Source organism: Indicator indicator, chromosome Z (genome assembly GCF_027791375.1).
Source record: "Indicator indicator isolate 239-I01 chromosome Z, UM_Iind_1.1, whole genome shotgun sequence".
Classification (NCBI taxonomy): Eukaryota; Metazoa; Chordata; class Aves; order Piciformes; family Indicatoridae; genus Indicator; species Indicator indicator.
In genome coordinates, this window is record NC_072053.1 from 31,953,866 (window position 1) to 31,981,521 (window position 27,656).

Sequence of the window (27,656 nt, forward strand, 5' to 3'; positions counted from 1 at the left end):
TTCTACCTCCCCAGTCCCTCACACCATCCTTTCGCTCGCAGGCAGACCCCACCCGCTGCTGCCCGCGCCGTCCTCCGGCAGCGCTGTGCCATCGGAGCCGCCGGGTGTTCGACGCGACCCCTTCCCTTTCCTGGTCCACACCGTTACCTGCCGCCCTTCCTCAGCTCGCCGCTCTGGACCCGCCGCTCCGGGCCCGCCCCCACCCCCGCGCCATTGGCTCCGCCCGGCCCAGACCGGCCCCTCCCGCAGGCACCACCCTCCGCCCGAGCTCCGTGTGGGGAGCGTTGCTGGTGCCGCGACACCAAGGTTTGCGGAGTAGGGGGACACTGCGGCTCCCGGCGGTAGGACATGTGGGCGGCACGGCTCTGAGCCTCCGGCCATGGCTGAGAAAGTTTCGGAGCCTCCGGAGCGGCCGCGGGGTGCCGGCCACGTCGGTTCCTATTGCTCCGGCTCCTCCTCCGGCTCGGAAACTCACTCTGAGGAGGGGGAGCCCGGTGGCGGCTTTGTGGTGCCGGCTGGCAGCGGGGCGGAGGCGAAGCGGAGGCAGCTAAGCGAGGAGCGGACGAGCCCCGGCGGGCGGGCGGAGGACGACGCGTTGCTGGAGGAGCGGGATGAGGAGGTGCGTCGGGCCGAAGCGCCTACGCTTGGTTCTCCTCGGAGGCACCAGGGTCGCTCAGAGCGGTTGGCCCGGACAGGGAGGCGGAGCTGCCCCTCACGGTGGGGAGCGGCTTCGTTCCCACCTGGGTGCAAGATTCTCGGGATAAATCCAGGGCATGCTGTACCCCCGGCTCCCGCACCTTCTGGCTGCCGATGCTGGGGGCTGGGGTGTTTTGTATGGGGGGAGGTATTTTTTAAGAAACGATGTTTCTTGTAGCGTTGCTCTAAACCTTGTTTTTTTGGGTAGCGTTCCTCTAAAGCAAACTCTTCAGTGTCAGACGGAAGTGATGGCAAGCTCCTGAAGTATTCTAATCCTTTTGGGAGAGCTAATGACAGGCTGTGGATTATGGAGGACCTCTGTGCGTGATGCTCCTGTTTTACCCTTCCCTACTCTCCTAATCTAGCAGCAATACCTTCTAACGGCACTCTTAAAAAACCAAAATAACTACTTCGCTTTGTTTCTGGAAAGTGACTCTTTATGTTTGAGGGTGATATTTTTATTATTGTTTTTTTCTTTACTTCTTAAAGGTATTTCTTGCCAGTAATCCCCAAACCAAGCACATTGTGCTGGCTGCTGCTTATGTTTTCCCTGTGCATAATCTCTTGTATGCTTTAGTTGAGTGGCTGACTTGCCTTTTGTTGTGTTCAACTTTTTAATTTGCTCTTAAGTGTTTTTTCTTTATTCTGTGCCTTTATTCAGCTGGATATACAAAGGCTTTTTTGGGAGGCCTTGGCATTTTTTAAGGGCTATCTGTAAAGTGCTGGATGAAGTTGCTTGCAGTTAGTTAAGCTGTGGTTGCTGAGAGTATTTCCTTCCACGGTAACGACTGTTTATCTAGCTCCTGTTTTCCCCTTCATTCTCTGATGCCTAGAGGCTCTGTTGAATTGATAAACTCTAGGATGGTGTGGTGAATTGGATTTGAATGTAACTTTCTCTATCCCTTTTTCTTTAAATACTCAAATTTGGTCTATATTCCTGGACTTTAGACTGCATGATCTGACAAAGGGTGGAATGTATTTACAGCAAAGTGCCTTTGTGATATACTAGAGTGAATGCCATATATCTCTGTTATTTGGGTTTTTTTCATAGAGTTGTGAACTTGCTTTATTCACTGATCTGAGTAGGAGCTCTGTAGCTCCTGCTAGCATCGTGCTTGCTGATGGCTAATTAGAATATGATGTTTCTTGATAGGTCTTGTATGCATCATCTGGGGGCTGCACTTACCACAGCTACGTGGTGTCTAGCTGGTTTAGCGTTTAGCTGGTAAGCCTGAAAAATAATTGTGTAGGAAGACACAAAGACTGTCTGTTCCGTTAGCTGAACTCAAAGCCACTGGCAGACCAGTTAACTTCTGGTTAAGGCTGGTTATTTCTGTGTGCTTTGAGATGGAATTACAGACATTTTTTTGAGCTGAAAGTATAGGAAAAGTAAGCTCAAAAAGAAGTAAACATTGTGTTCATTGGAATCTGGAAACCCTACATGAGCAATCTGATACCTCGCCTGCAGTTAGTGCTAGAAGATCCCAGTGCAAACTCATTTTAATTTAATGGGGAAGATTGCTTAGAATATGCAGTCTTCTTCCCTCTCTTTATTGCCCTCTGATAGATTCCCCCCCCCAATATCTGAAATAAGTCTTTTTGATCTGTGTTTCTTGTGCTTTGGTTTCACTCGTCTTTCATTTTAGTGTCTGAATACCTGCCTTTATTCAGAGGCACCTGATAAATCCACACCTATAAAAACAGTGTTTTGTGCAAGGACACTACAATGCTTTGCAGTGCAGAAATAAATGAATGCACATTAGTTTAAAACAGATAGCATCTGTGTTGCTTGCATACTGAAACCTTTAAGGATAGTGGGGGCAATATGAAAAGACCAGTATGAATGTGTGGATGATTTCAGGATTTCTTTGCATGTTACCTGATTAGAGTGTAACATTGAGATAAGCACTTGAAGTTACTATTTTCACATTGACATTCCATCTAATTGCTGTCAAATAATGAAAATGTCAATGTTCTCTGCAATATTCTGTTTCTTAGTTCTTTTGGTTGTATGGATCCCCAACACACGATCCTGCTCTTCAGGTTTCATTTCTCCTCTTGCCCTCTCCTTTTTGCTGTTGCAAGCATAGCAGAATTCAATCTGTTGTCAGTTCGTTGTCCTTTAGATAGCAATGAAACAGATTGTCCTAATAACTCTCTTGTTCCTAGTTTAGCTGTCAATAAATTCTTCAAAGCTTTGACATAAATATTTTCAAACTAAACTGGTTAGAAAACATGGCATAGTTTTCCATATGCCTTATTAGTTCATGTGGTATACCAGCAGAACTATTTATTCTCCTGTGACATTGTATGTGACTTACTTGACAACTCCGATCTTGTCTGCTCCTAGACCTCCCCTTCAGACTAAACAACCCCAGTGTCTTAAATCTTCCTTTATAGAATATGTTTGCAGACATCTGATTTTCTCATTGATGTCTTGTGGACTCTTCCCAGCTGGTCACATATGTCTTGAAGTGTGACATCAAAAACCAGCATGCCATACTCAGATTTAGGCCTTGACAGAGCTGAATAGAACAAAAAGATTATTTCATAGGGGTCTGAAATTGTGTCACTGTTTACATAGCTCAGACTGCTGTTTGACTTTGTGCTCCATTTTGAGTTTTTGTCTTTTTTCTGACAAACAGTGTAAAGCATTTCTACACTACCAAAAAGCAGAACTGAAATAATAACTCATCTTCCGAGTATCACATCTGAAAGAGTTAATTCCTAGAGGTGAATAGGGAAGGGAACACGAAGATGGAAAGCGATGGCACGTCGCTCTTCCCCACACCCCCTCCCCAGCCCCCCGCCCTGCCTTGTTATCATTCATCCTATTGTTCCATAAATTTCACTTACAAAAATAAAAATTACAAATAGCACCAAAAAAGCAGTCTCTCATTTTGTGTAAGCAAGAGCAAATGATAGTTTAAAGATTATGGCCATCAGTTACTAAACTGGTGTCTCTGAGACCTTCGACACGTGAGAATTACCTGTGCTTTTAACTTTATGTGGAAAGTACTTTCTGGAATATCAGTGAAATGTTGAGGGCAGCAAATACCTGAAACTCAAGTGAATTCAAGCAGATTATTTGGCTATGCTCTTGTGAGGCAAGTGGCTAACTGCTGACAGAAGCAGGCAGTACGGGGGTTGCACGGTGAAGAGTGCTCCATGCAAACAATACATAGAGGATGTCTTACTGCTTTCCTACTGCATTGTGGTGTGGGTTTGGTTTTGGGGTGTTTTTATGTTTGTTTGTTTTGGTGTGGTTTAATTTTTTAAGGATTATTTTGTGTCCTCTTTAGAACTTTTCTTGTTGAAAAGAGTGTTTTCAACTGCCAAGGGGGCAGCAGCATGTTTTGTGTTGTGATCTGGCTGCTTCTACAGTCTGGGGGTAGCCAAGACAAGACTGGGATTGTGGGGAAAGGAATAAATAAATACTGCCCCCCCCCCCCCCCCCCCAAATTTTCCCATTTTCCTTTCTATTGCTTTTCCTTTTGGAAAAAAAACAGTGACTGTGAACAGGAAACATATTTTATGAGGCTTATTGAGGCAAATGGTACCTAATGTTACAGGCTATATTAGTTTCTTTAATTAAAAATGTCTTACAGTCTTTCAGTGCAGCATGGGATTTGCCTTTTTAGATGGTGGCTTACACATATTAGCGTTTTACAGGGCAGGTGAGAGCACTCCTGGGTCAATCTTGTCTCTTAAGAACAGGCTAAAGGCAAGCTACAGGTTCCTTACCTACATCAGTAATGTAAAGGATCCAAAGGTTAAATTGGGTGGATTGGATTTGTCTGTTGTTTCCACCTCTGTCAGCTGACCTAGTGAAAGAGCTTATCTTTCTACAAACCGTGTCACAGAAACTGAGACATTGCTTAGCATAGCAGAGTAGCAAGCCAGGGAGGATTGGTAGTCTTTCAGAGAATAATACCCTGTCATATAGCACAGCTGTCTTGGTCTGAAATGGATCCAAAAGCTTCTCATCCTGCTGGTTGTCTTTTGACATACCATAGTGAGTCCTCTTCACTATTTTAGGTGCTTTTAAAAACATATCAAACAAATCTACCAATAGAAAAAAAAAAAAGTTATTTTGGTATTTTATTCTAAAATAATTTCAGTTCTTGCTCTATAAATTTGGCACTGAAGGTGCACGGTATTGATAAAGTTTGATCTAATGGGGGAAAAGATGATAAACAACATGAAAAGACAGGATTTATCATGAAAGATGTCCACTGACTTTTCATTATTCTGCATTTTTTTTTTCTACTCTGTACTTCATATGCATCGTGTATTAAAAAGGTACTTCACTGCACAGAGTGAGAAGTATTTTTCTTTTGCTGCTACCTCTTCACCTGAATTTGACTTCTTGATGTTGTGTTGCTATCCGTTTTGACTTCAAGAGACTGTAGGGTGAGAATTAGTTACTGGGAAGCTAAGATTCTCTCATGAAAGTACTCATAGCAAGGTGAATAGAATGATAAAATACTGCTCTAAAAGCTGCTCTTTCACAGCTTTATCCTTAAGCATATACCTACCGGAGAGCTACAGTATCACCAGCATTGCAGATTGGCTACCAGATACTCACTCAAAGAAAACTGTAGTGCAATGTAGGGGAGGGTTGGAATCAAAATGCATTGTGATAAAGCCAGAGCAGTCACAAGCACAAATACAGGCTGGGTGGCAAATGGCTTGAGAGGAGTCTTGAGGAGAAGGACTTGGTCAGCTGATGAAAAAGTCAAAAGGAGCTGGCAATGTGTGCTTGCAGCTCAAAAGGCCAACTGTATCCTGGTCTGCATCAAAAGAAATATGACCAGCAATTTGAGGGAGGACATTTTCCCCTTCTGTTCTGCTCTCGTGAGACCTCTCATGGAGTACTGTGTCCAGTTCTGGACCCCCAACGCAAGGAGGACATCAGATTGTTGGAGTGAGTCCAGAGGAGGGCCATGAGGATAATCAGAGGGTCGGAGCACTTCTCTGAGGACAGGCACTTCTCCTCTGAGCCTGTTCAGCCTGAAGGCTCTGGGGAAATGTTATGAGGTCTTCTAGTACCTGAAGGGGGCCTACAAGAAAGCCAGGAAGGGCTTTTTATAAGGGCTTGTAGTGACAGGTCGAGGGAGAATAGCTTTAAGCTAGAAGAGGGTAGATTTAGATTGGATATTAGGAAGAAATTCTTTACAGTGAGGAGGGTAAGACTCTGGAACAGGTTGCCTAGGGAAGTTGTGGATGCCACTTTCCTGAAGTGTGAAAGGCCAGGTTGGACAGGACCTTGAGCACTGGGGTCTAGTGGAAGGTATCCCTGGCCATGGCAGGGAGGTTGGAACTAGATGACCTTTAAGGTCCCTTCCAATCCAAACCATTCTGTGCTTCTATAAAGCAGGCAAAGAGTGATGAAATAATAGCAATGCTTACATGGGCATCTGTCCATGTATAAAGGAGAGATGATGGTAGTTCTGTCAAAATGTCACTGTGACCTAACTGGTAATAATGTCTTTTGTTACTTTTCTCTTTACCCTTTTTATTTGCCCTGCTGAAGTACTAACATGGGACATGCTTAGACTGTGTGAAAGATAGATTTTTCTTTTGTTTTAGACTTTCTTGTCTCTGACATTGATGGATCATTCCCTGTTGTAGCACACCCTGAACGTTACAGCTGCCTAAAGATGAATTGCCTAATTGCTAGAGTGTGAGCCTTAGATCATACCAAGGAATAGTAACGCAGTCATAAAACGTATACTTCTCAGGGTTGAAACGACTGCAGTGGGATTAAATCAACACTCATCTAGCCTAGAGCAGACACAAAACTCTTTTTGTCATGTGAGCCAGAGAAACAGCATTACTTTTATTTTTTTAATATATGTTTGTGATAAGTTACCTATGAAGTTGAATACTTTATACTTCAAGCATGTAAGGCTGTCTCAACAGTTGGGTAAAACACTTAAAAAATTGATTTCAGCAGGATAGGCCTTTAAGTTACATGCTGATATTTCAGAAATACACTGGGATGAAGAGTCAGAGATGGTTGAGGGCTTTATCTAATACACCTGTCTGATTTTGCCTGAGGTTTTAGAGTATCTGTAAAGTAGTAATGTTTGTAGCTCTCTGGAGCTTCTATTCAAAACATTTTGTGTGTATAAATAAACATAAAACTAGATCAGCACCCTTCTAACCTTCGAACTGAAGAAGCAGATTTATACATGGAATTGCATATCTGTTTTCATGTTCCAAAACTATTTACATACTTGAAATCCTCTTGGAGGAAGATGGGTGAGGACTTGATAATTACAATCTTCAACAGAAAATGTAAATGTATTTTCAAAAATGGTTGAGTTAGGCTTTTTGCACCCTTTATATCCTACAAACAGGAGGACACAGCCCTGAGGATAATCTTTAAGATTCCTTAGTGTCTGTATTTTCAATTGTGAAATCAAATGTAGAGAAATTTAATTTTTTTTTTCTGAAGAGCTTCACACTCTGTAGGAGGACAGCTTAAGTCAGGTGTAGTCTATTACCTTGCACAGCATTTTGGCTGGATATAAGCTGCTTTGAACTGAAAGTTGGTAAACACAACAATATGGTTCTCTTATGCTGTTGCGAAGCTCCATATGATGAGGTTGCTTTGCTAGCAATACTAGCTTTGGTAAAGTTGAGTTTATGTAAGGGAATAAAAAGAGTCCTGAATCTTGAGGTATGAAATACGAGTGCTGTCAAGTGCAGTGCATATGAGAAGATAGTTGATCAGCTAGATAGCTTTTTACTACAGCAATCCATGTCATGGGGTAACTTTCCTTGGTTTCATCGCATATTATGCGCTCCCTCAAAGCACAACTGTAATCTCAGATTAGTGTGCTGAAGCATGAATACATCTCAATTACTTGTTTTCTGATCCTGCTGTTTGGGTTACCTGGAGCTGGCAAACATTAATCAGCAGTGCTTTTCTGTACAAGGCATGAGAAGAAGATATTTTCCATTATAGCTTCTGTAGGCAGAACTGCTCTGACACCAGGCTGAAGGTTTTCTCTTGTGCCCAGTGCAGTGAAGCAGAGGCTTCTTATGAAGAATTAAGATTGAGGCAGGCTCTGCCTGTTCTGCTGAACTGAGAAATGGCCTGTCAGGCTCTGAGCGAGGAGGAGTAGCAGTCTTTTTTTGTAGCTTGAGAAATGAAAGAATGAAGAATGGAGAACAAATAATTTGGGATTTTCTTTTTTGGTTTGTCTCTTTTTATTGTTTGTTTTTGTATGGTACCAAGCACAGTGGTACTCTAGCTTGTATTGGGAGCTTGTCAATGTTAGGTTATCACATATCAAATGTGGTACTGTGCACTTTATTGCTAAGCTCCTTTAAGACAGTGATGTAGTCTTCAAATACTCTGCATTTGTTACTTCAGCCTTCAGATTTGTTTTTTTCAGCTCTTCTCTTGCAGCTGTGGAGTTTCTTTTCAAAATAAGATTTTAACAGTTAGGTGGTATTGTGTTTTAAGATGTATGACTGATTCTGGAACTCTTCTGGAAAAACTCAGGTGGAAGAAGGAACTTTACAATATGCGGAAAAAGAGACTGGCCGCTTGGGAGTGATATTGGAACCTTGTGAGGGTGTGTAGGGATGCAATGAGGAAAGCTAAGGCCCTTTTAGAAGTAAATCTGGCCAAGCATTTGAAATACAACAGGAAGGGTTTTGAGTACATCAGTAAGTAAAGGAAAATGTGGGCCTGTTGCTGAACAAGGTAGGTGCCCTAGTGATGGAACATACAGAGAAGGAGGAGTTACTGAAAACCACCTTTGTTTCAGTCTAATTGCTAAGACCAGCCCTCAGGAATCCCAGCCCTCAGGAATCCCAGCCCTCAGGAATCCCAGCCCTCAGGAATCCCAGCCTCTGGAGGTGAGAGAGAAAGTCTGCAGGAAGAAAGACTCTTCTTTACCTGAGGAGGGCTTGGTTAGAGACCATCTAGGCAAACTGGACACCCACAGATACATGGGTCCTGATGGCATGCACCCATGAGTGCTAAGAGAACTGGCTCATGTTATCTCTGAGTCACTTGCTGTTTTTGAAAGATCAGGGAGAGCAGGAGAGCCTAAGGACTGGAGGAAAGATATTATTCTAGTCTTCAAACAGCAAAAATGAAGACCCAGTAATTGTAGGCCAGTCATCTTACTCTCCATCCCTGAAAAGGTGACTGAACAGCTTATTCTAGAGTTGCTCTCTAAGCATGTAGAGGAAAAGAAGATTATCATTAGTTAGCATGGATTCACAAAGGAAAAATCATGCTTACTGATTTGATAGCCCTTTCTGATGGCGTGACTAGTTGGATGAATGAGAGGTGAGCAGTGGATGTTGTCTACACGGACTTCAGCAAGGCTGTTGACACACTCTCCTGTAACTTCCTCGTAGGTAAACTGAGGAAATGTGGGTTGGATGAGTGGACAGTGAAGTGTCCAGAGAAAGGCCATGAGGATGATCAGAGGACTGGAGCACCTCTCCTATAAGGACAGACTGAAAGAGTTGGGGCTGTTCAGTGTGGAAAAAAGAAGGCTCTGAGGTGACCTTCTTGTGGCCTTCCAATATCTGAAGGGGGCCTACAAGAAAGCTGGGGAGGGACTTTTTAGGCTATCAGGTAGTGATAGGACTAGGGGGAACGGAATAAAGCTGGAAGTTGGGAGATTCAGGCTGGACATGAGGAAGAAGTTCTTCCCCATGAGAGTGGTGAGAGCCTGGAATGGGTTGTCCAGGAGGTGGTTGAGGCCCCATCCCTGGAGGTGTTTAAGGCCAGGCTGGATGAGGCTCTGACCAGCCTGATGTAGTGTGAGGTGTCCCTGCCCATGGCAGGGGGGTTGGAACTAGATGATCCTTGTGGTCCCTTCCAACCCTGACTGATTCTATGATTCTATGAAGTGGATTGAGAACTATCTAAATGACAGAGCTCAGAGCTGTGATCAATGGTGCAGAATCTAGTTAGAGGCCTGTAGATAGTGGTATTTTGCAGGGGTCAGTATGGGATCCAGTCTTGTTCAACACGTTCATCAACAACCTGGATCATGGGACAGAGCGTTTGCTGAGGATAAAAAACTGGGAGGAGTGGCTGACACACCAGAAGGCTGTGCTGCCGTTCACTGAGACCTGGACAGGCTGAAGAGTTAGACAAAGAGGAATCTAATGAAGTTCAACAAAGGCAAGTTTACAGTCCTGCACCTGTGGAGGAATAATCTCATGTAGGAGTACGGGACAGGGGTTGACCTGCTAGAAAGCAGCTCTGTGGAGAAGGATCTGGCAGTGCTGGTGGACCAAAATTTCACCATGAGCCATCAGGGTGCTTCTTTCCTCTGAGGGTGATGAAGCACTGGAATAAGCTGCCCTGAATGGTTGTGGAGTCTCTTTCTCTGGAGACTTTCAAAACATGCCTGAACATGTTCCTGTGCAACCTGGTCTAAGGAAATTTGTTTTATGAGGGGGGATGGACTAGATTGTTTCCAGAGCTTCCTCACAACTCGTACCACAGAATGGTAGGGGTTGGAAATGACCTCTGGAGATCATCTAGTCCAAGCCCCCCATTAATGCAGGGTTACTCGGTGCAGTTACCCAGGATTGCTGAGCTTTGAATCTCTCCAGAGAAGAAGTCTCCACAACTGGTCTGGGCAGACAGTTTTAGCGCTCCAGTGCCTTACATGGAGGAAATTTTGTGAGCTCCAGTTTGTGCCCACTGGCTTTTGTGCTGTCTCTGGGCGCCACTGAAAAGAGCTTGGCCCCAATTGCCACTGAATTGATATGTGACCTTAAGTGAGTCAATTTGCCCCATCCATCCCAGTTTCCATATTTGTAGAACACTGATATTTCTGTGATACTGTTCTGTGATTCAGTGACTGATGAAAGACTTGTGCTTTAAATCATGGAATGTTGGTAGGTCTTTGTGCAGTGGTAGAGGGGAAGGAAAAAGATGCAGGTATTTGAGGACAAGCTGGCTGAAAAGGTGAAAACATGAGAGAGTGTGGCAAGCAAACTGTGCTTTGAAGTCAAGCCAGGAATCCATCTTAGCTTTCAATTTTCTGAGCCAACTGAAGTTTTATTTTTGCTTTCCTGACTGAAAGGGGTGCTCCCATCAAACTTTCCAGCTTTCTTAAGGGTGTAACCCAGATGAAAACACTATGAGTTAAGCTTCTGGATATCTCTGAGGGTTTGAGTCCAAGTGTCCCAAAATCGCCAATTATTTTTAAGGTGAAAAGTTCTGTGATCTGTCCATGTCTTGAGAAATACTCGAATACTTCTCAAAGGGAGGCACCCACCGTGACTCCCTTTGAGTTTAATTTCTCTGAACATGATTTGTCTTCGCTCTTGGAGAGAAGGCCTGGAGATTTAGATAGAATCCTGTGGTGTTCACTGCCATTGGCTTGGCACATATAAAAGCTGCCCTGTTTGTAATGAGTGACTAGGACTTTTTTGTCAGTTTTCACAGTTTTATTTACTTCTCACATAGCTAACTTACTAACAATTCCCTCCAATTCCCCTTTGGGGCCCAGCACGTGCCCTAGCTGCTGGCCTAGTACTGATTTCACTGGCTCTGGGGCACCCTGCTGCCGGCCACAGTGTGGCCTCTTGTGGGCTGAAGAGGCTTGAGAGCCTCTGACCACCTTCATGGGCAGTTTCTGCTCTGTCAAGATGTGGAGGGTTCTGCCTCCACCTGTCCTGCTTCCTCATGGAATGATTCCTCTTGTGTGTTGGGGTTGGGCTCAGGAGTCTCTCCTTGGAAGGTCGTGGGGCCAAGCACATCTGCATGGCTCTCCTCTTGCTCCTTGGCATCTTGGGAACCCAGGGACAACATCTGCCACAGGATCAATTCATGGCACTGGTCTATAGCAACATAAATGAGCTGGTGCATGATTTGATTGTTCTGGAAGAGCTATCTCGAGAAAATCTTCCTCTGGCCATGCAGGGTACATGATGGTTTTGACAGCCTACCTGCAAAGGGGACAAAACACTTTCCTGTTGGCCCACCTCAAAATGCGTCCCAGGCAGAACTGATGCTGGCAGGGCATAGCATAAGCAATGTCATCTTCAGCATTGCAGCTGATGGGGCAGCTCCACTCTGTCTCTGTGTTCACTGTGGCAGGCTGGTGAGAGCCTTGGACAAGCAGCTGTTGCCATCAGCGGTGTCACATGCTGCAAAATGGAGAGAGGTCATGAGCACTCATTGTCCTGAAGGGGAGCAGAAGAAATGCCCAGGCTCCTCAAGAATGACACTCTCCTGGCTTCCCTAGTCCCTTTGCCTGCACCGTGGTCACCCTTGAGGAGATGTTTCCCCACACAGCTCATCTTTGCTGCTGCAGACACCTCCTTGTAATGTCTGGCTGCCTGAACCAGGCAGGAATGGGAAAACGTGGCTAATGGCTCCGGAATGGGCACCAAGAGCTGCTGATGGCAGCTACCTCAGCACAGCCCAGCACCATTGAGAAGCCTCGAGGGCGCTGAACTCCAGATCTTGCAGGCATGTGTGGCAGGCGTCCAGGCACAAGTGAGACTGGCCCAGGCTCTGCTGATGCGCAAATATGAGCAGGTGGGTCATAAAGTCACAGTTCGTTCCTTGCTGATGTCACTGTCAACTGCTTGCTGATGTCACAGTGGGCTGTGTGCTCCAGTGGTGCTTGCATAGGTAGCTCTGAGTCTGGTGCTAGCAGTGGTGCAGATGAGAAATGCCAGCATTCTCATGCTTGTTTGGACTTGGAAATTTGCCCCTTTTCTGTGGCTTGTGCATATTTGATTGCAAAGCAGAAATTGTCTAAAGATGATATAGTTGAAGCATGACAGATGAGAAGAAGCCATCAGTCACCTTTGCTGCCTAAGAAGCCATGTTAGGAAGCTCTAAAGTAAAGGCCATTGGAATGGGCTGCCCAGGGATGTGGTGGAGTCACCATCCCTGGAGGTGTTCAAGAGGGGATTGGATGTGGCACTTGGTGCCATGTTTAGATAGTCATGAGGTTTAGGGTGACAGGTTGGACTCGATGATCTTTGAGGTCTCTTTCAGCCTTCTTGAAATAAATACATAAAAAAAAATAAAAATAAAGGCATGATTCACACAGAAAATGCCTTGTGGAGAGCTGTTCACTGCAGGAAACTGATGCCAAAAAAAGTTTTCTCTGACTTTCTTTTCCTAGTTGTCCTGGATAGCTTAGGATAAATTTAAACAGTAGTACGATGGAACATTGCACTGCAGGAAACTCATACAAAAATGGTTTTCTCTGACTTTATTTTCCTAATCATCATCACGTATTTTTTTCACTCTATTTTAGGTCTAAATTACCACCATGGACTGAAACATGAAAAATGGAGTGTATGATTTCACCAGAGGCAGAGGTATAACACGGTGGGATGTTGAGATCAGTCTTTCTTGATTAGGCAGTGTACTCAACCACACAGAAGAGCCTGGCAGATGACTGGAACAAGTGGCAAGTGCACTATTTAAAACACCAATAATTCAATATAATATGGTCTTCCCTCAAACACTCTCTAAAGTGCTATTCAGTGATAGTTGCTTTTAAAAGGAGTGGAAAAAAACTGCCCTTCCTTATTTTGGGAGCAGGAATATCTATAGTCATACTTAAGATGTGATGCTTAAGATTTCCAAGGAACGCAATATTTATACAGAATTTCAATTATCAAGAATTAACAACTCTGTATTTCTGTTTCTAATTAATTTCTTCAGCCACAGACTAGAAAAGGATAAACCTTGGCACAAACTATTTTATATCTGAAATTTTATGTACAAAGTTTCAGACTGAAACTTTTTTTAATAGCTGATTTACTAAAACTTGTTACATATAAGTAGTACTGTTACAGAAATAATCTCTTCACATATGCAAACTGAGGAAGATTATGAAGTTCAATAAAAGATGTTACTTGTTAGGGAACTTACCTCTCCTTGAAAGTCTTTCTTATTACTTTCTTATTCTTTTAGTATGGAACTATTTAAAAAGAAAAGTATCTTAATCTTTTCAGGGCTAAATCCTAGGTGGGTAGTGCAAAAGGAAAGATGTGTGTCTGAGTAATGTCACTGAGTAATGGAGTTTTACTTCCAAATGCTACTGTCTTCCTGCTAGGTAGACCCACTGCAGATAAGCCAAATTTTTCAAATTGCAAATCTGACCAGAAATTATGAATCTCTTGTTTGGGAGAGTGGATCTCTCAATGACTGCTTAGCTAATTGAAGCAGAAGCAGCTTTTTAGTTGCTTTTCAGAAAACAAGGGCAGGTTCACAGTGTAGTTGTGCCAGTGATCATGAAAATCAACTCAAAATTGTGGTGGTATACACAGCAGACCACAAGTGGCATGGCATCAGTAGGATCAAATAGACAAATAATGGAGTGAGTATGGGAGAATGCAGCCCAGAATCACAAGAGGTGATAATAACACATTATGATTGAGGTAAATCAGATAGTATGGAGGAGTAAGCTCAGCTTATTTGAGTGTGAATAGGATAAAAGTCATGTCACTGTTCCAGATCTAAGACTGCTGCACAGACAGTGCATGATTCTTTCGTTGTTGTGCATGCCTGTCAGTTCCTGCTGGATTCTTACTGATGTAGTTGCAGCTACAACTACATCAATGAGACTTAGGCTATTTGGAATCAGCAGACATCAGTTTTGGCTATTATCTTCATTCTGGTACTGTGTGGACTGCTCACCCTTCCAGTGGTCGCTGAGGTCCATGTGCCATCAGCACGTCAATCACATCAGGTTAGCATTGAATATTTTGAGCACCTGAAGTCTCCCAAAGGGATAAAAAAATATTGTAACTAGAGATGTTAGTGACTGCAGCTGAAAACATGAGAACTGAAAGGCAGAACTATTTTTTCCCTGCTTTTCCAGCATAAAATTATTACTGCACCATGGAACATAAAACAGGGACTTACTTACATTTGTCTTCCTACTGGGAGTATGTGGAAGGAGAGGCAGTAAAAATTGTCCTGGCTCAGATTTTCTTGTTGGTACATCTTTTGCTCATGAAATTTTTTGTTGAGAAACATTTAAGATTAGTCCACAATTACTCTATGCCTGGTAGCACTAGGAAGGCAATCGGATTGAGTGCAGACTAATAATGTTTGAAGCTTCCCAAAGTCTGAACAAGTCACAACTGCATGTCAGTTCTGTGGGCATGGCCACAAAGCTTTTTGAACACCAAACTTTTGACAATCATCACTGCAGTATCATACAATGATAGAGCAGGGGGGGTTTGAAGTGGTCTCTGGAGATCATCTAATCCAACCGCCTTGCTAGCGCACATATGTCTAAATCAGGTTGCACAGGAACGTGCCCAGGCATGTTATGAAGGTGTTCAGAAAAGGAGACTCGACAACCTCTCGGGGTAGCCTGTTCCAGTGCTCTGTCAGTTCTAGTTGTCGCCTTTTGCCCCTTGTCCTGTCTCTGGCTGCTATTGAGAAATAGTAACTGAGAGAGGTACCTCTTCAGATTCTGAAAATGTCAGGTTTGCTTCCCTGTTTTTTTTTCTCAGTGAACACAAATGTACAGGGCATACCGTGTTAGTCCGGTACATCCCAAGGAACACCACTTCCTGGGCACTGCATATTGCAAGAGCATATCTGGAGCAGTGGTGTAAGAGCCTTGTTTGCAGAGTTTTTAACTTCTGCAACCATGCCATTCATAGGCAAGGCTTTTTCTGTGAGGCATGAGCAGTTTCATTCACAAAGGAAATGCATTAATAACTGAGATATCTCAGAAGTTACTCAGAGATATTGAAGGTGATAAAGACCTATATGTACATTTCAAGCCTACCTCTCCATACAGACATCATACAACCGCTTCGGTTTTATCTATAGAGTTTTATTTGTCTTAGCCAATGGGACTTCCATTATACCCAGGGAAGGGTTCCATGGAGTGATGCATTCCATTTCTAGGACACTTGGATTAAAATTTCCTTTTTAATTTTCATCTCACTGTTTTTGGCCTTTATGGTGCCTGATACCGATATCTCTTCTCTGCTTAGTTTTCATATCCTTCAGCTATTTGTTAATGGTTATCTTGATGACTTTTAAGCATTGCACAGCCAGGCCAAGTTTATTTAGATCTTTTCTTCATCTTTCTTCATAAGTCAGTGTCTCCAACCCACTTTAATCATATCAGTGGCTTTGCACTGACCTCTCTCCAATTTACAACTCTTCTCTATAATGAAAGTGTGAGGACTAAACACAATTTCCTGAGAACAGTCACACGTTGTACAGATACTGTTTTACCTGTGAAGCTATTTGGGTTACCTGGAGCAGGCAAGCATTAATCAACAGTGCTTTTCTGTACAAGACATGAGAAGATATTTGGTCATACTTTAGAGGCAAAATTCTGAAATGCTGAGTTTGAGGACTTAAGAAGAAGGTCATGATGAATCTAAGAAGATTATTAATATGAACAAAGTCCTTACAGTTTTCTGTTAAAGCTTCCCTAAGCAGAACTGCTCTGATATCAAGCTAAAGGTTTTCTCTCATGCCCAGTGCAGAGAAGCAGAGGCCTCTTATGAAGAGCTAGTGTGAGACAGGCTCTGCCTGTTCTGCTGTGTTGGGAAGTGGCCTGTTCTGGCTCTGAGTGAGGAGAAGTAGCAGTCTTTTGTGTAGCTTGAGAAATGAAAGAGTGAAGAATGAAGAACAAAAATGTTTTAAAATTTATTTTTGGTCTCTTTTTATTGTTTGTTTTCATATGGTACCAAGCACAATGGTACTCTAGCATATGTTGGGAGCTTCTCAATGTCAAGTTATCACATAATCAAATGTGGTACTGTGCATTTTATTGCTAAGCTCCTTTAAGGCAGTGATGTAGTCTTCAAATACTCTGCAGCTGAACCCCTCCACATTTTTAGCATTTGTTACTTCAGCCTTCAGATTTGTTTTTTTCAGCTCTTCTCTTGCAGCTGTGGAGTTTCTTTTCAAAATAAGATTTTAACAGTTAGGTGGTATTGTGTTTTAAGATGTACGACTGATTCTGGAGCACTTCGGGAAAAACTCAGATGTGGAAAAAGGGACTGGCCACTTAGGTGTAATATAGGAACCTTGCAAGAGTATGTAGGGATGCAATGAGGAAAGCTAAGGCCCTGTTACAATTAAATCTGACTAGGCATGTGAAATACAACAGGAAGGGCTTCAAATACATCAGTTGGAAAAGGAAGACATGAGCTTGCTGCTGAATGGGATAGGTGCCCTGGTGATGGAGCATGCAGGAAGGTGGACTTACTATGCTCTTAAGTACATTTAGAAGAGTGTAACCAGCAGGTTAAGGGAGGTTCTCCTCCCCCTCTACTCTGCTCCAGTGAGGCTGTACCTGGAGTCTTATGTCCCATTCTGGGGTCCCCAGTTCAAGGAGATAGGGAGCTACTGGAGGAAGTCCCACAGAGGACTACAATGATGATTAAGGTATTGGAGCACATCTCTTGCGAGGAGAAGCTGTGAGACCTGGTGCTCTTCAGCCTGGAAAAGAGAAGGCTGAGAAGGGCTCTTGTCAATGCTTATGAATATCTAAAGCATAGGAGAAGGGCCAGCGGGCACAGCACTCTAACACAGCAAGTTTCATGTGGGAGGGAAAACTTCTTTACTGTGATGGAGCACTGGAATAGGCTGCCCAGAAAGGGTGTGGAGTTTCCAGTCTGCAGACTTTCAAAACGTGCCTGAACATGTTCCTGTGCAACCTGGTCTAAGGGAACCTGCTTTGTGAGGGGCGTGGACTAGGTGGTCCTTACCAATTTGTACCACTATCCACAGCCTCTCTGGGCAGCCTATTCCAGTGCTCCATCACCCTCAAGGGAGGAAATTTTCCCTCATGTTCAGATGGAATCTCCTGAGCTCCAGTTTGTGCCCACTGGCTTTTGTGCTGTCTCTGGGCACCACTGAAAAGAGCCTGGCCCAAATTGCCACTGACTTGATATGTGACCTTAAGTGAGTCAATTTGCTCCTTCCATCTCAGTTTCCATATTTGTAGAACACTGATATTTCTGTGATACCATTCTGTGATTCAGTGGATGATGGGACACTTGTGCTTTAAATCGTGGAATGTTGGTAGGTCTTTGTGCAGTGGTAGAGGGGAAGGAAAAAGATGCAGGTATTTGAGGACAAGCTGGCTGAAAAGGTGAAAACATGAGGGAGTGGTGGCAAGTAAACTGTGCTTTGAAGTCAATCCATGAATCCATCTTAGCTTTCAATTTTTGGAGCCAACTGAAGTTTTACTTTTGCTTTCCTGACTGAAAGGGGTGCTCTCATCAGATTTTCCATCTGGTACATCATCCTGCTTCAGCCAGGGAGCAGAGAGATGAGTATTGTGCCCTCCTATACAAATATAAATATGATAGATTTGTACTATTCAGAAATCAATGACAAGCATGTCAAGAGTTACAGCTCACGTGTTCACCTGTGTAAATAGCCTGGTAGACCTTGCCAGAGATTTGATTACTGAGTGCCACTACAGTTTCAGTGGGATCCAGGAATGGACACAATGTTTTTTTTCTTTTTTAACTGCTGTAACCTATAGTCTGCAACTAGAAAAAGAGAATCTTTTCTGATCAAACAACTCTGGAAGTTCCTGTCAGGGGAAGCAGAAGAAGAAAGAAGGCATGTGCAAGCTACAAAAAAGTGTGGATGAAAATAACTGATTATAGGATGGCAACTGCTATTGCCAGGAGAGACACATTTTGCAGTGTGTTATTCTGTATATCTCAATATATCCTTTATTTATTTATAGTTCCTAGAGGGTGGTGCTTATAATATTGAGTGACAAACTTCTTTTGTGAGGCCATATTGCCATGCTAAGTGGGACTGCATAATTAATTGCACCTGGACTATTAGTATTTACATTTTTTTTAAATCCTGAGGAAGAAAGCTGTGACTGAGTGAAGCAGACGAACTACTGCACTAAAGCTAATTGGATTTTCATTGTTACCTCAGGAAACTTAGTAGAATGTAATAATGCTGTAGATGTGGCTCACTGAATGCTTTCATTGTAAAGCTGTTATTCAGGCCACAGAATAAAAATGTCTCAGCTGTCTTTTCATGCTGTGTGTCAAGTTTTGTGCATAGTACATGATAGGGAAGGGTAGGATATATTTTGTTCTGAGCTAGCTAACAGAATAAATTGTTTACAAAAACTCACGGGGAAATTCTTCAGTTCAACTAGGTCTTTATAGTTTGGATAAGTAGATGGGCTAAAGTAAACCTTCTGGATGTGCTGTAATCCATTACAAGTGGTTCCTTCCCCTTCCTGTATGCAAAAATACTGGTGGTATTAACACATTAGACCACTGGAGGATGTGAAAGATGCCATTGGTTTCCTTGTAGAAGCTCTGAAGCAAGCAGAGTACTGAATATTGAATTTGCTGTTTATACTTTTAGAAAATGTTGGTCTAAATTGCAGGTTGATTAGCTGAAACAGCAAGGACATAAGCTTGGGCATATCACTTACCAGACATTGCAGAGCCCTGACAGTCACTGACTTTTCTCGAGTTTCGTTGAGTTCTTGCGTTGGCTGAACCACAAATTAGGTATTGAAATTACAGGTTGCACTGAGTTCTGCTGAGAGAGCATAAATACACTCACACTGAGTATGTATTAAGGTAGGTGAATGGCATCTGGCCTTATCAGAAGGAACAAGAGTTACAGAATATCAGTAGTGGCTTATGATTCTATCATTCTGTGCTGAGTATTACACTCCTCCTGGTACGTTTTTTTTGTGGTCACCCCTGATTTGCTTCCTCCCAAACTTAAGATGTTTAGTTTTAAATTTTCATCAGAGGTAATAACTAGTGGCTGAAAATTGAAGCAACTGAAACTTTTAAGGATTGCATACAGACAGCAGTGATCTAATAGTTAAAATAGGAGAGTTATGGGTAGGGTAAGAGTCTGAAGGAAGAGGAGGAGAGAGGTTTGATTAAGATTTAATGGTGTAGGTTGTGGGACACTCTTCAGAGTGTTCAATAACCTTTATGCTTCTAACTATGTTACTATTAGCATTGTGTTATCAGGATCATTAGACACAAAATTAAGGAAAAGGTATGTTAAAATATTTTTTAAAAAATCGCGAAGACACCATCAGGCACTTAAGGCATGAGCTTTTTTTGAGCGTGGGGAAAAGTAGTACATCTGAACATTGTGCTGCTAACCAAGCAACTGGGAGGTGCAAGTGCTGCTGTTACAGGCCTGCATTACCTCACCTGCATGCTGCCTAAGACAGTAGCTATGCTGGGAACGGTGGCATTGTACCTTGTGCACAACAGAGGAGTAGTCTCACAACTATAATCATTCTGGTGACGTACAAGCAGGTACAGACAGGTTTTATAGCTGTAGGAACTGAAGCAATTTCGTTCAAACTCTGCTTTCCCAATATGACGCTCCTAAGTAGTGTTTTTTGGCACGGTGATTAAATTAAGAAAAATGTAGAAACTGCAGATGACAAGTGTAGTCATATATCAAGTCATAGATCATTCACTGGAAAGCAAATACAGAATTAGAATTGCCAAACTAAAATCTCTGAGGACCTGGGCTCTAATCCAAGGTAAGTCGGGAACATTGTCAAAGTAAGTGTGTGTTAGTGTTTCGCCTACAGCTAGTTGCAGTTACCAAAATCTTGCATGGTTTTTGAATTTCTTTAAAACAAACAAAGCCCTTTGCTATTGTTATAAACAAATTAATGTTAGTCCATAATTGAATTGGTGCTCTTCCTTTAATTCTTTCCATTTGGGAGCTTTAATAGATTGTGTCGTAGAAAGGTTATTTTGACACAAACTTTTGGTGTGTATTTTCTGAAGGATCCTACAGTTGTGCTGTAAACATAAATTTCTGGCTGTGGTGTTTTTTCATTAGTCATTATTCCTTTTGTCCTTTTTGGTTATTGGTGAGGTAATTTGCTTTCATGAAAGAATTAACAGGCAGATGGTGTGTTAATCCTTTCTGCTTAGATGAGAGTTTGGTAATCCACCTCCTGGATATCTTGCCTGTCTAAGGCTGTTGATTTTTGTCTGTCTTAAATTTTTGACTAGGAACTTTCTTCCTATGTGCAATTACTCCTTGGCAGCTTCTTCCATATGTTTAGATGTAGTTTTTTTTAAGCAGATTTGCTTGTTTCCTAGGAGACAAAGCAATGCCATTACACATAATTTTAATTCTTAAAGATGCTATACATATATAAATAAACCTGGAAAAAATATTACTCCCTGTACTATAGGGGGTCTGGACAGCTAGAATGGTTTGGCCTATATTTGTCTTTGATGGTACTGCTAATGGATGCCTCCTGCAAGTGTGGTATTGATAACTATGCAATGTCTCTACTTGTTCAGACAGCATCCAAATAAAGCAAATTAACCCACTTAAACTTACAGGCAAAAGACATTCCCATAACCATAGATACTTGTTTATTCTAAATATAAAGCTAGGTCTCAAGTTTTAGTGTATAAATGTAGGAGATACTTGGTCTTTGGACAGTTAATGATACTTAAGTAACAGAAACCTTTAGAAGAATCCTACTGAATTTGGTTTTGATGCTACAGAGCACATATTGAGAGAAGCTGTACGTGAAAATGTATAGCTTTATTCATCTCCATTAGTGTTAGTACAGTTATGACTCTTCTTTTCCTGAAAGACTGTTATAAACACAATCAAACAATTTTATGAAGATCCAAGTAATACAAATAAAAGTGAGTGAGCATTAACTTTGAAGGCTTTTTTCTAAAAGCATAGCACTGAAAGTCATTCTGGTGACTGCATTTGCAGGAGATGTAGAAGAAGACCTTCAAGAATTGTCCTATATGTTACCAGTCACTTCAGAGCAGCTTCTGGGTGTTTGGAGTTGTAGCAGAGTGCTACCCACCTACTTGCTAGAACACTTGGAGAGCAACATGGTGAAGACCTGTGCTTGGATCACAACCACCCATGCAGTGCTGAAGGCTTGGGGCAGAGTGGCTGGAAAGCTGGCCAGCAAAGAAACACCTGGAGGTCTTGCTTAACAAATGGCTGAACATGAGCCAGCAGTGTGCCCAGGTGGCAAAGAATGCCAACAGCATCCTGGTTTATAACAGGAATAGTGTGACAAGCAAGACCAGGGAAGTGATTGTCCCCCTGCACTCTGTGCTAGTGAGATGAGGTCTTAAGTACTGTGCTCAGTTTTGGAGCTCTCACTACAAGAAAGACATTGAGATGGAGAAGATCCAGAGAATGGCAAATAAAGCTGGCGGAGAGAACAAGTGTTATGAGGAACAGCTGAGGGAACTGGGTTATTTCTTCCAGAGAAAAGGCGGCTGCTTGTGCAAACTACTGCTGTCTGTTCTACACCTAGGGCTAACGTATTTTCACAAAGCACTTAGCAATGTACTTAGATGGAACAGATTGTGTGTGTTCATATGCACAGCTGCCTAATGGAACAGTGGTGTTCCTGGATTAAAACTGTAATCCATCTGCTTCTGGTGAAATGTGCAAGGTTGTCTCTTGCCTCACCACAGAAAAGAATTCCTAAATTAACATTTGAAATTAAAAAGCTCTGAGATAGGTTCCTACCTTGTCATTAACTTAGAAAGAACTTTGGCCAAATTTCAGTGTATGGATCTCTCAATAATATGTGGTATTGTGGTTTGGATTATCTATCCCTAGGTGAAAGAGTGATTGACAAAATAAATTGAAGATTTCACTGTAAGTGGACAAGGTAGCAAGATTTAGAAAAGGGAAATTAAAAATAATCATAGAGGTATTTTCCAACCAAAAGAATTCTACTATTCTAAGATCGCTGGGTGCAACCGTCATACTAAGACCACAATTGCCTTTAAACCAGGTCCTGAAGTGCCATGTCTACATGTTTCTTGAACACCTCCAGAGATGGTGACTCAGTCACCTCCCTGGGCAACATATTCCAGTGTCTCACCACTCTTCCCTTAAAGAATTTTTTCCTAATACCCAATCTAAAGCTCCCCTGGTACAATTTCAGGCCATCTCCTCTCTTTCTATGACCTGTCACTAGGGAGAAGTGATTAACAACCACCTCACTGCCACCTCCTTTCAGCCTCCTCTCCAGTCTAAACAATCCCAGTTCCCTCAGCCACTCTTCAGAAGACTCATTCTGTAGACCATTCAACAGCTTATTGCTCTTCTCTGGACATACTCCAGCAACTCATTGTCTTTCTTGTGGTGAAGGGCACAAAACTGAACACAGTATTTGAAGAGCTCCTGAGTACAGAGGCACAATCACTTCCCTACTCCTGCTGGCCACACTATATCTGATATATCTGGCCAGGGTGCTCTTGACCTCCTTGGCCACCTGATCACACTGCTGGCTCATGTTCAGATGGTCAATCAAAACCTCCTGGTCCTTTTCTGCCAAGCAACTTTCCAGCCACTCTGTCCCAAGCCTGTAGTGTTGAGTGGGGTTGTTGTGACCCAAGTGCAAGACCCAGCCCTGAGCCTTGTTAAACTCCTACAATTGGCCTCAGTCCATGGATCCAGCCTGGCCAGATCCTTTTGCAGAGCCTTTCTACCCTCAAGCAGATCAACACTCCCACCCAATGTAATGTCACCTGCAAACTTGGTGAGGGTACACTTGATCCACAGATCATTGATAAAGATATTAGAGAAAACTAGCTCAAATTCTGAGTCCTGGGGAACACCTGGTTCTGTTCACTATCACTCTTTGGGCCCAGCCATCCAGACATTTTTTAATCCAGTGAAGCGTCCGTCCATCCTAGTGATAAGCAGCCAGATTCTCTAGGAGGATACTGTGGGAAATCGTAGCAAAGGCTTTACTAAAGTTCAAGCAAACAATATCCACAGCTTTTCCATCATCCACTAAGTGGGTCACCTTGTTGTAGAAGGAGATCAGATTTGTTAAGCAGGACCTGCCCTTCATGCTGGCTGGGTCTCATCACCTGGTTGCCCTGGAGATGCTTGATGGTGGCACTCAGAAGGATCTGTTCTGTGACCTTTGCTGGTACCAAGGTCAGACTGACAGGTCTGTAGTTCCCCAGATCCTCCTCCCATCCCTTCTTGTAGGTAAGTGTCCTGTTTGCCAATCTCCAGTCATCTGGGACCTCCCCACTTAGCCAGGACTGTTGGTAAGTGATGGAAGGTAGCTTAGAGAGCAGTGCCACCAGCTCACTCAGTACCTTTGGGTGTATGCCATCCGGCCTTCAACATTTGTGTATGTCTAAGTGGTGCAGCAGGTCACTAACCCATCTCTGGCAGTACAGGAGCTTCATTCTGCTCCCCATTGCTGTCTTGCAGCTTAGGGGGCTGGGTATCCAGCAAGCAACTGGTTTTTCTACTAAGGACTGAGGCAAAGAAGATTGAGTACCTCAGCCTCTTTACTATCTCCTATCTTTGCAATAAACCTGTTGTAAATGCTGCTTAGAAATCCAGGTTCAGATTTTGAAGGTTTTATGAATGCATGTGAAAATCCTAGAGCTTGGTAAAGTGATTAATCTCTGCATAGCATTCCACTCTTCCAAGATTTTGCAGTGTTTATCCTGGTATGCAAAGACACTGTAATGGACCTTCTTCTGCATAGAGGAAGCTGAACTTTGTCTTCAGTGTATCACCTGACAGTAATGGTGATGGCCCAGCATGTCCAGCCTGTCACCTGTAATTACAGTCTTAGACATGATAAGGCTACTGGATATTTTATCTCCCTGCATGCGTGTTGGAGAGATGCCTGATAAACTTGCATAAAACCCAGGCCTGCTTCCCACTGATGTCTAGGACAGCTTTCCAAATGAGGGTAGAAGATATATTGCGTGTAGCCTCCTATTGATGTTGTTCATCACAGTTTGCTACAGATACAGGTGTAGGTTTCTGTTCTCTTTTCAGACTTGTAGCTGATTAGAGATGCCATGATCAGAAGCTTCATTCGTGCTTGGTGACATCTAAGGTGAGTTGCAGGCATTTCAAGTCTGGATGGGAGCATCTTAATTGCATACTTTAGATCAAGTACAGACAGATTATGCAAGTCCAGACATCAGGTTGTTATTGGATCAGCAGAGGAGAAGCTCATCATTAAATGCTGTGAGGGATTTAAACTGGAAGACTGTAAAATGGAAAACATGCATAGAAGTAGTTGCTGAGATGACCCAGTCCCGTGTGGTCCAATGAGGCTATTTCTACTAGCAAGATTTTAAAGCCATGATTACTTTTCTGCTGGGTGAGATGAGGGTTGAGACAGCATGGTTAGAATCCAACTACCTGGATCTTTCTAGACAAATGTTAGCAAAATAGGTTCTTTAATATTTGTCTAGCATAATTCTAATGCCACAGAAAATTGTATGGTTTGCTAGTCTTAGTTTTACATGTCTGTTTTGATGATACAAAACATTAGATTGCTATTAAATGTTGTAAGCCAATATACTTCTTGTATTGCATCTACCTATGAGGATTTTTTTTTGATCATTAAGTCACTTTGCAACTTAAAAAAAAAAATCTAAGTAAATAATTCTAAGGTATGCTGCTAGTGACAGGCTTCTCAGACATAGCAGCGAGAGCATTAAAATAATTTTAAGAAAAGAGCAGACACTAGCAATTCAGTCTTGCACTTTTAATTATCTGTTTACATCTTGAATTTGCACAAATGCAAGAAACTCAGCATTTTTTGACATTTTCCCCCCTTGCAATGCTATTGCGTTTTATATTGCTATAAAGTTAAAAAACTTGACAAAAAAATTGCTAGGTACTTCATTTGAGGACAAGTTGCTTGGAAAAGATGTGTATTTTTGGTAAGGTTTTAGATGCTGAGGAATGATTTGGTTCAGAGTCTGCAGTATATGTGGAATAATCCTGCAAGAAATACAAGTAAATGGAAGTTAACTGCATTGCCTGCGTGATGATTCCAATATATGAGCAAAGGTTGGAAAGGTCATGTTCACAGCAAGTATTTAAACTATATTTTTAAGATGTGCAAATTTTGAGCTGCAGCCCTTGAAAATTGGCTTTTCTTGGTCTGGCAGATTGAAGTTCATGCTTTGTTGGTCTCTCTGAAGCAGCACATGACATCAGGACATCAGGACCACTTTAACACATTTTTCTTCAGTTAGAAAAAAAAAAGAATGGATAATTCTAGTGATGCAACAACAAATGAGCTCTCCTTATTGCTGGTTAATGTCAGAAAGTAAATTGTTTATCCTGTTTGTATTGTATATGAATTCCTAATGATTTGTTAGCTATTACTGTGTCAGAATTAATGACTGAATGTTGAGGTGCCTCAACATGAAGAGAAACTTTGTTACGGTGAGGGTGATGCAGCACTGGAACAGGCTGCCCAGATAGGTTGTGGAGCCTCCTTCTCTGGAGACTTTCAAAACCCACTTGGATCTGCTCCTGTGGGGCCTGCCCTAGGTGATCCTGCTTTGGCAGGGGGGCTAGACTAGATGATCTTTCAAGGTCCCTTCCAACCCCTAACATTCTGTGATTCTGTGTTGCACATATGCCTGGTAGTTGATGTTAGGAAACACTTGGTGTATGCTTTATATAAAACAAAGCCAAATCCACAAATAGAAAGCTGTAAGTATTCAAAGTTAGGTTAGGAGATTATTTCCCTGGTGTTGAAGTACCATGCAGGTATATATTGTGGCTTTTTTTTTAACTTCTTTTACTTCACAGATTCACAGGTTGGATTGGATTGGAACAGACCCTCAATGGTTATCTTGTCTAAAGGCTCTGCAGCAAGCAGGGACACCTCCAACTAGGTCAGGCTACCCAGGGCCCATCAAGTCTGATCTTAAATGTCTCCAGGAATGCGGCCTCCACCACATCCCTGGGCAACTTCTCCCAGTATTGTACTACTTTCATTGTAAAGAATTTCCTCCCTATGTTTGTGGTGGGTTGAAAATTCCCCCAACATTAAATTGCCAGACCAGCTCAGTTTGAAGCAGATGAAGCTGTATTTACAAGCAAATCTACAATCTACAATGAAATGCAATGAATATATATACAATATACAATATTTACATATATTTACAGGTATTTACAATTTAGAAACAGCACAAGAACTCCCCTGGACAACCAGGGTAGCTGCTAGTAGCTTCCCCTTCCCTGCCCCATTCCCTCTGCCCTCCTGTACACAAGGGACAAAAGAAAGAGCAGAGAGTTGGTTGTTAGACTTAGCCAAAGCAATGCAGCCAAGGTCAGCAAAGGCCAACAGAAGCACCAGCCAGAGTGAGGAAGCAAAAAGAGAAAAAGTTAGTATATACAACCCCACTTTGTTGATAGTCTGTCGAATGGGAATGTTTAGAACTTATCATTATTTTCCTTCCAATAGTGATTTATTTACATTCTACCATTTTATGTTTAAGATCTGTGGAAAATTTTAAAGGTGCAGCCTAAAACTACCACATTACCCTACTCCAGTTTAAAGCCTTGTCCTATTGCTACAACCCCTTCTAAACAGTCCTTCCCCAGGCTAGTAAAATGTATCTATAAGGTCTTTCCAGAGCTTTTTCCTCTCCAGGCTGAACAGCCCCAATTCTTTCAGCTTGTCTTCCTAAAAGAGGTGCTCCACCCCTCAGTGGCCTGTCTCTGGACCCACTCCAGCAGGTCCATGCCTCTCTTGTGTTGGGGGCCCCATAGCTGTTCCAGGTGAGGTCTCACCAGAACAGAGTAAAGGGGCAGAATTTGTTAATGGTTAATATGTATATTTGTCATTCTAATGATGAAAGGCTTAAGAAGGGAGACAACAATTAAAAAAAATCACTACTTTTAAGAAAAAAAACTTACTGAGAAACTTTAATGTGGTAAGACAGAGTATCCATGAACAAGCAGAAGAAACATCAAAACCCCCAAATTTTTGTAAAATAATGTATCTTAGTAACTTTACTTCCACTTTTAAAAAAATTAAGTTCTCGCGTGATGAAATACTTCATTTTTACTGTTTTTTTTTTTTTTTATTTCTGTACTTGCAGTCCCATCTATATTGGATTCTTCATTTAAGACTCTGCTTTTGGAGCAGTGTGTCAATGTTTTTTAGATACTT

The 27,656-nt window shown here is 42.4% G+C and overlaps 1 protein-coding gene across 1 annotated transcript in view; it reads left to right on the plus strand.

The window, feature by feature from the left end:
- Nucleotides 1–379: 379 nt before the first annotated feature.
- The window catches only part of MAST4 (microtubule associated serine/threonine kinase family member 4), a 341,770-nt gene continuing 314,493 nt past the window's right edge, over nucleotides 380–27,656 (plus strand). Inside the window, exon 1 of the mRNA XM_054397478.1 lies at nucleotides 380–619. Coding sequence (XP_054253453.1) covers nucleotides 380–619 — 240 coding nt within the window. The remainder of the gene's footprint in view (nucleotides 620–27,656) is intronic.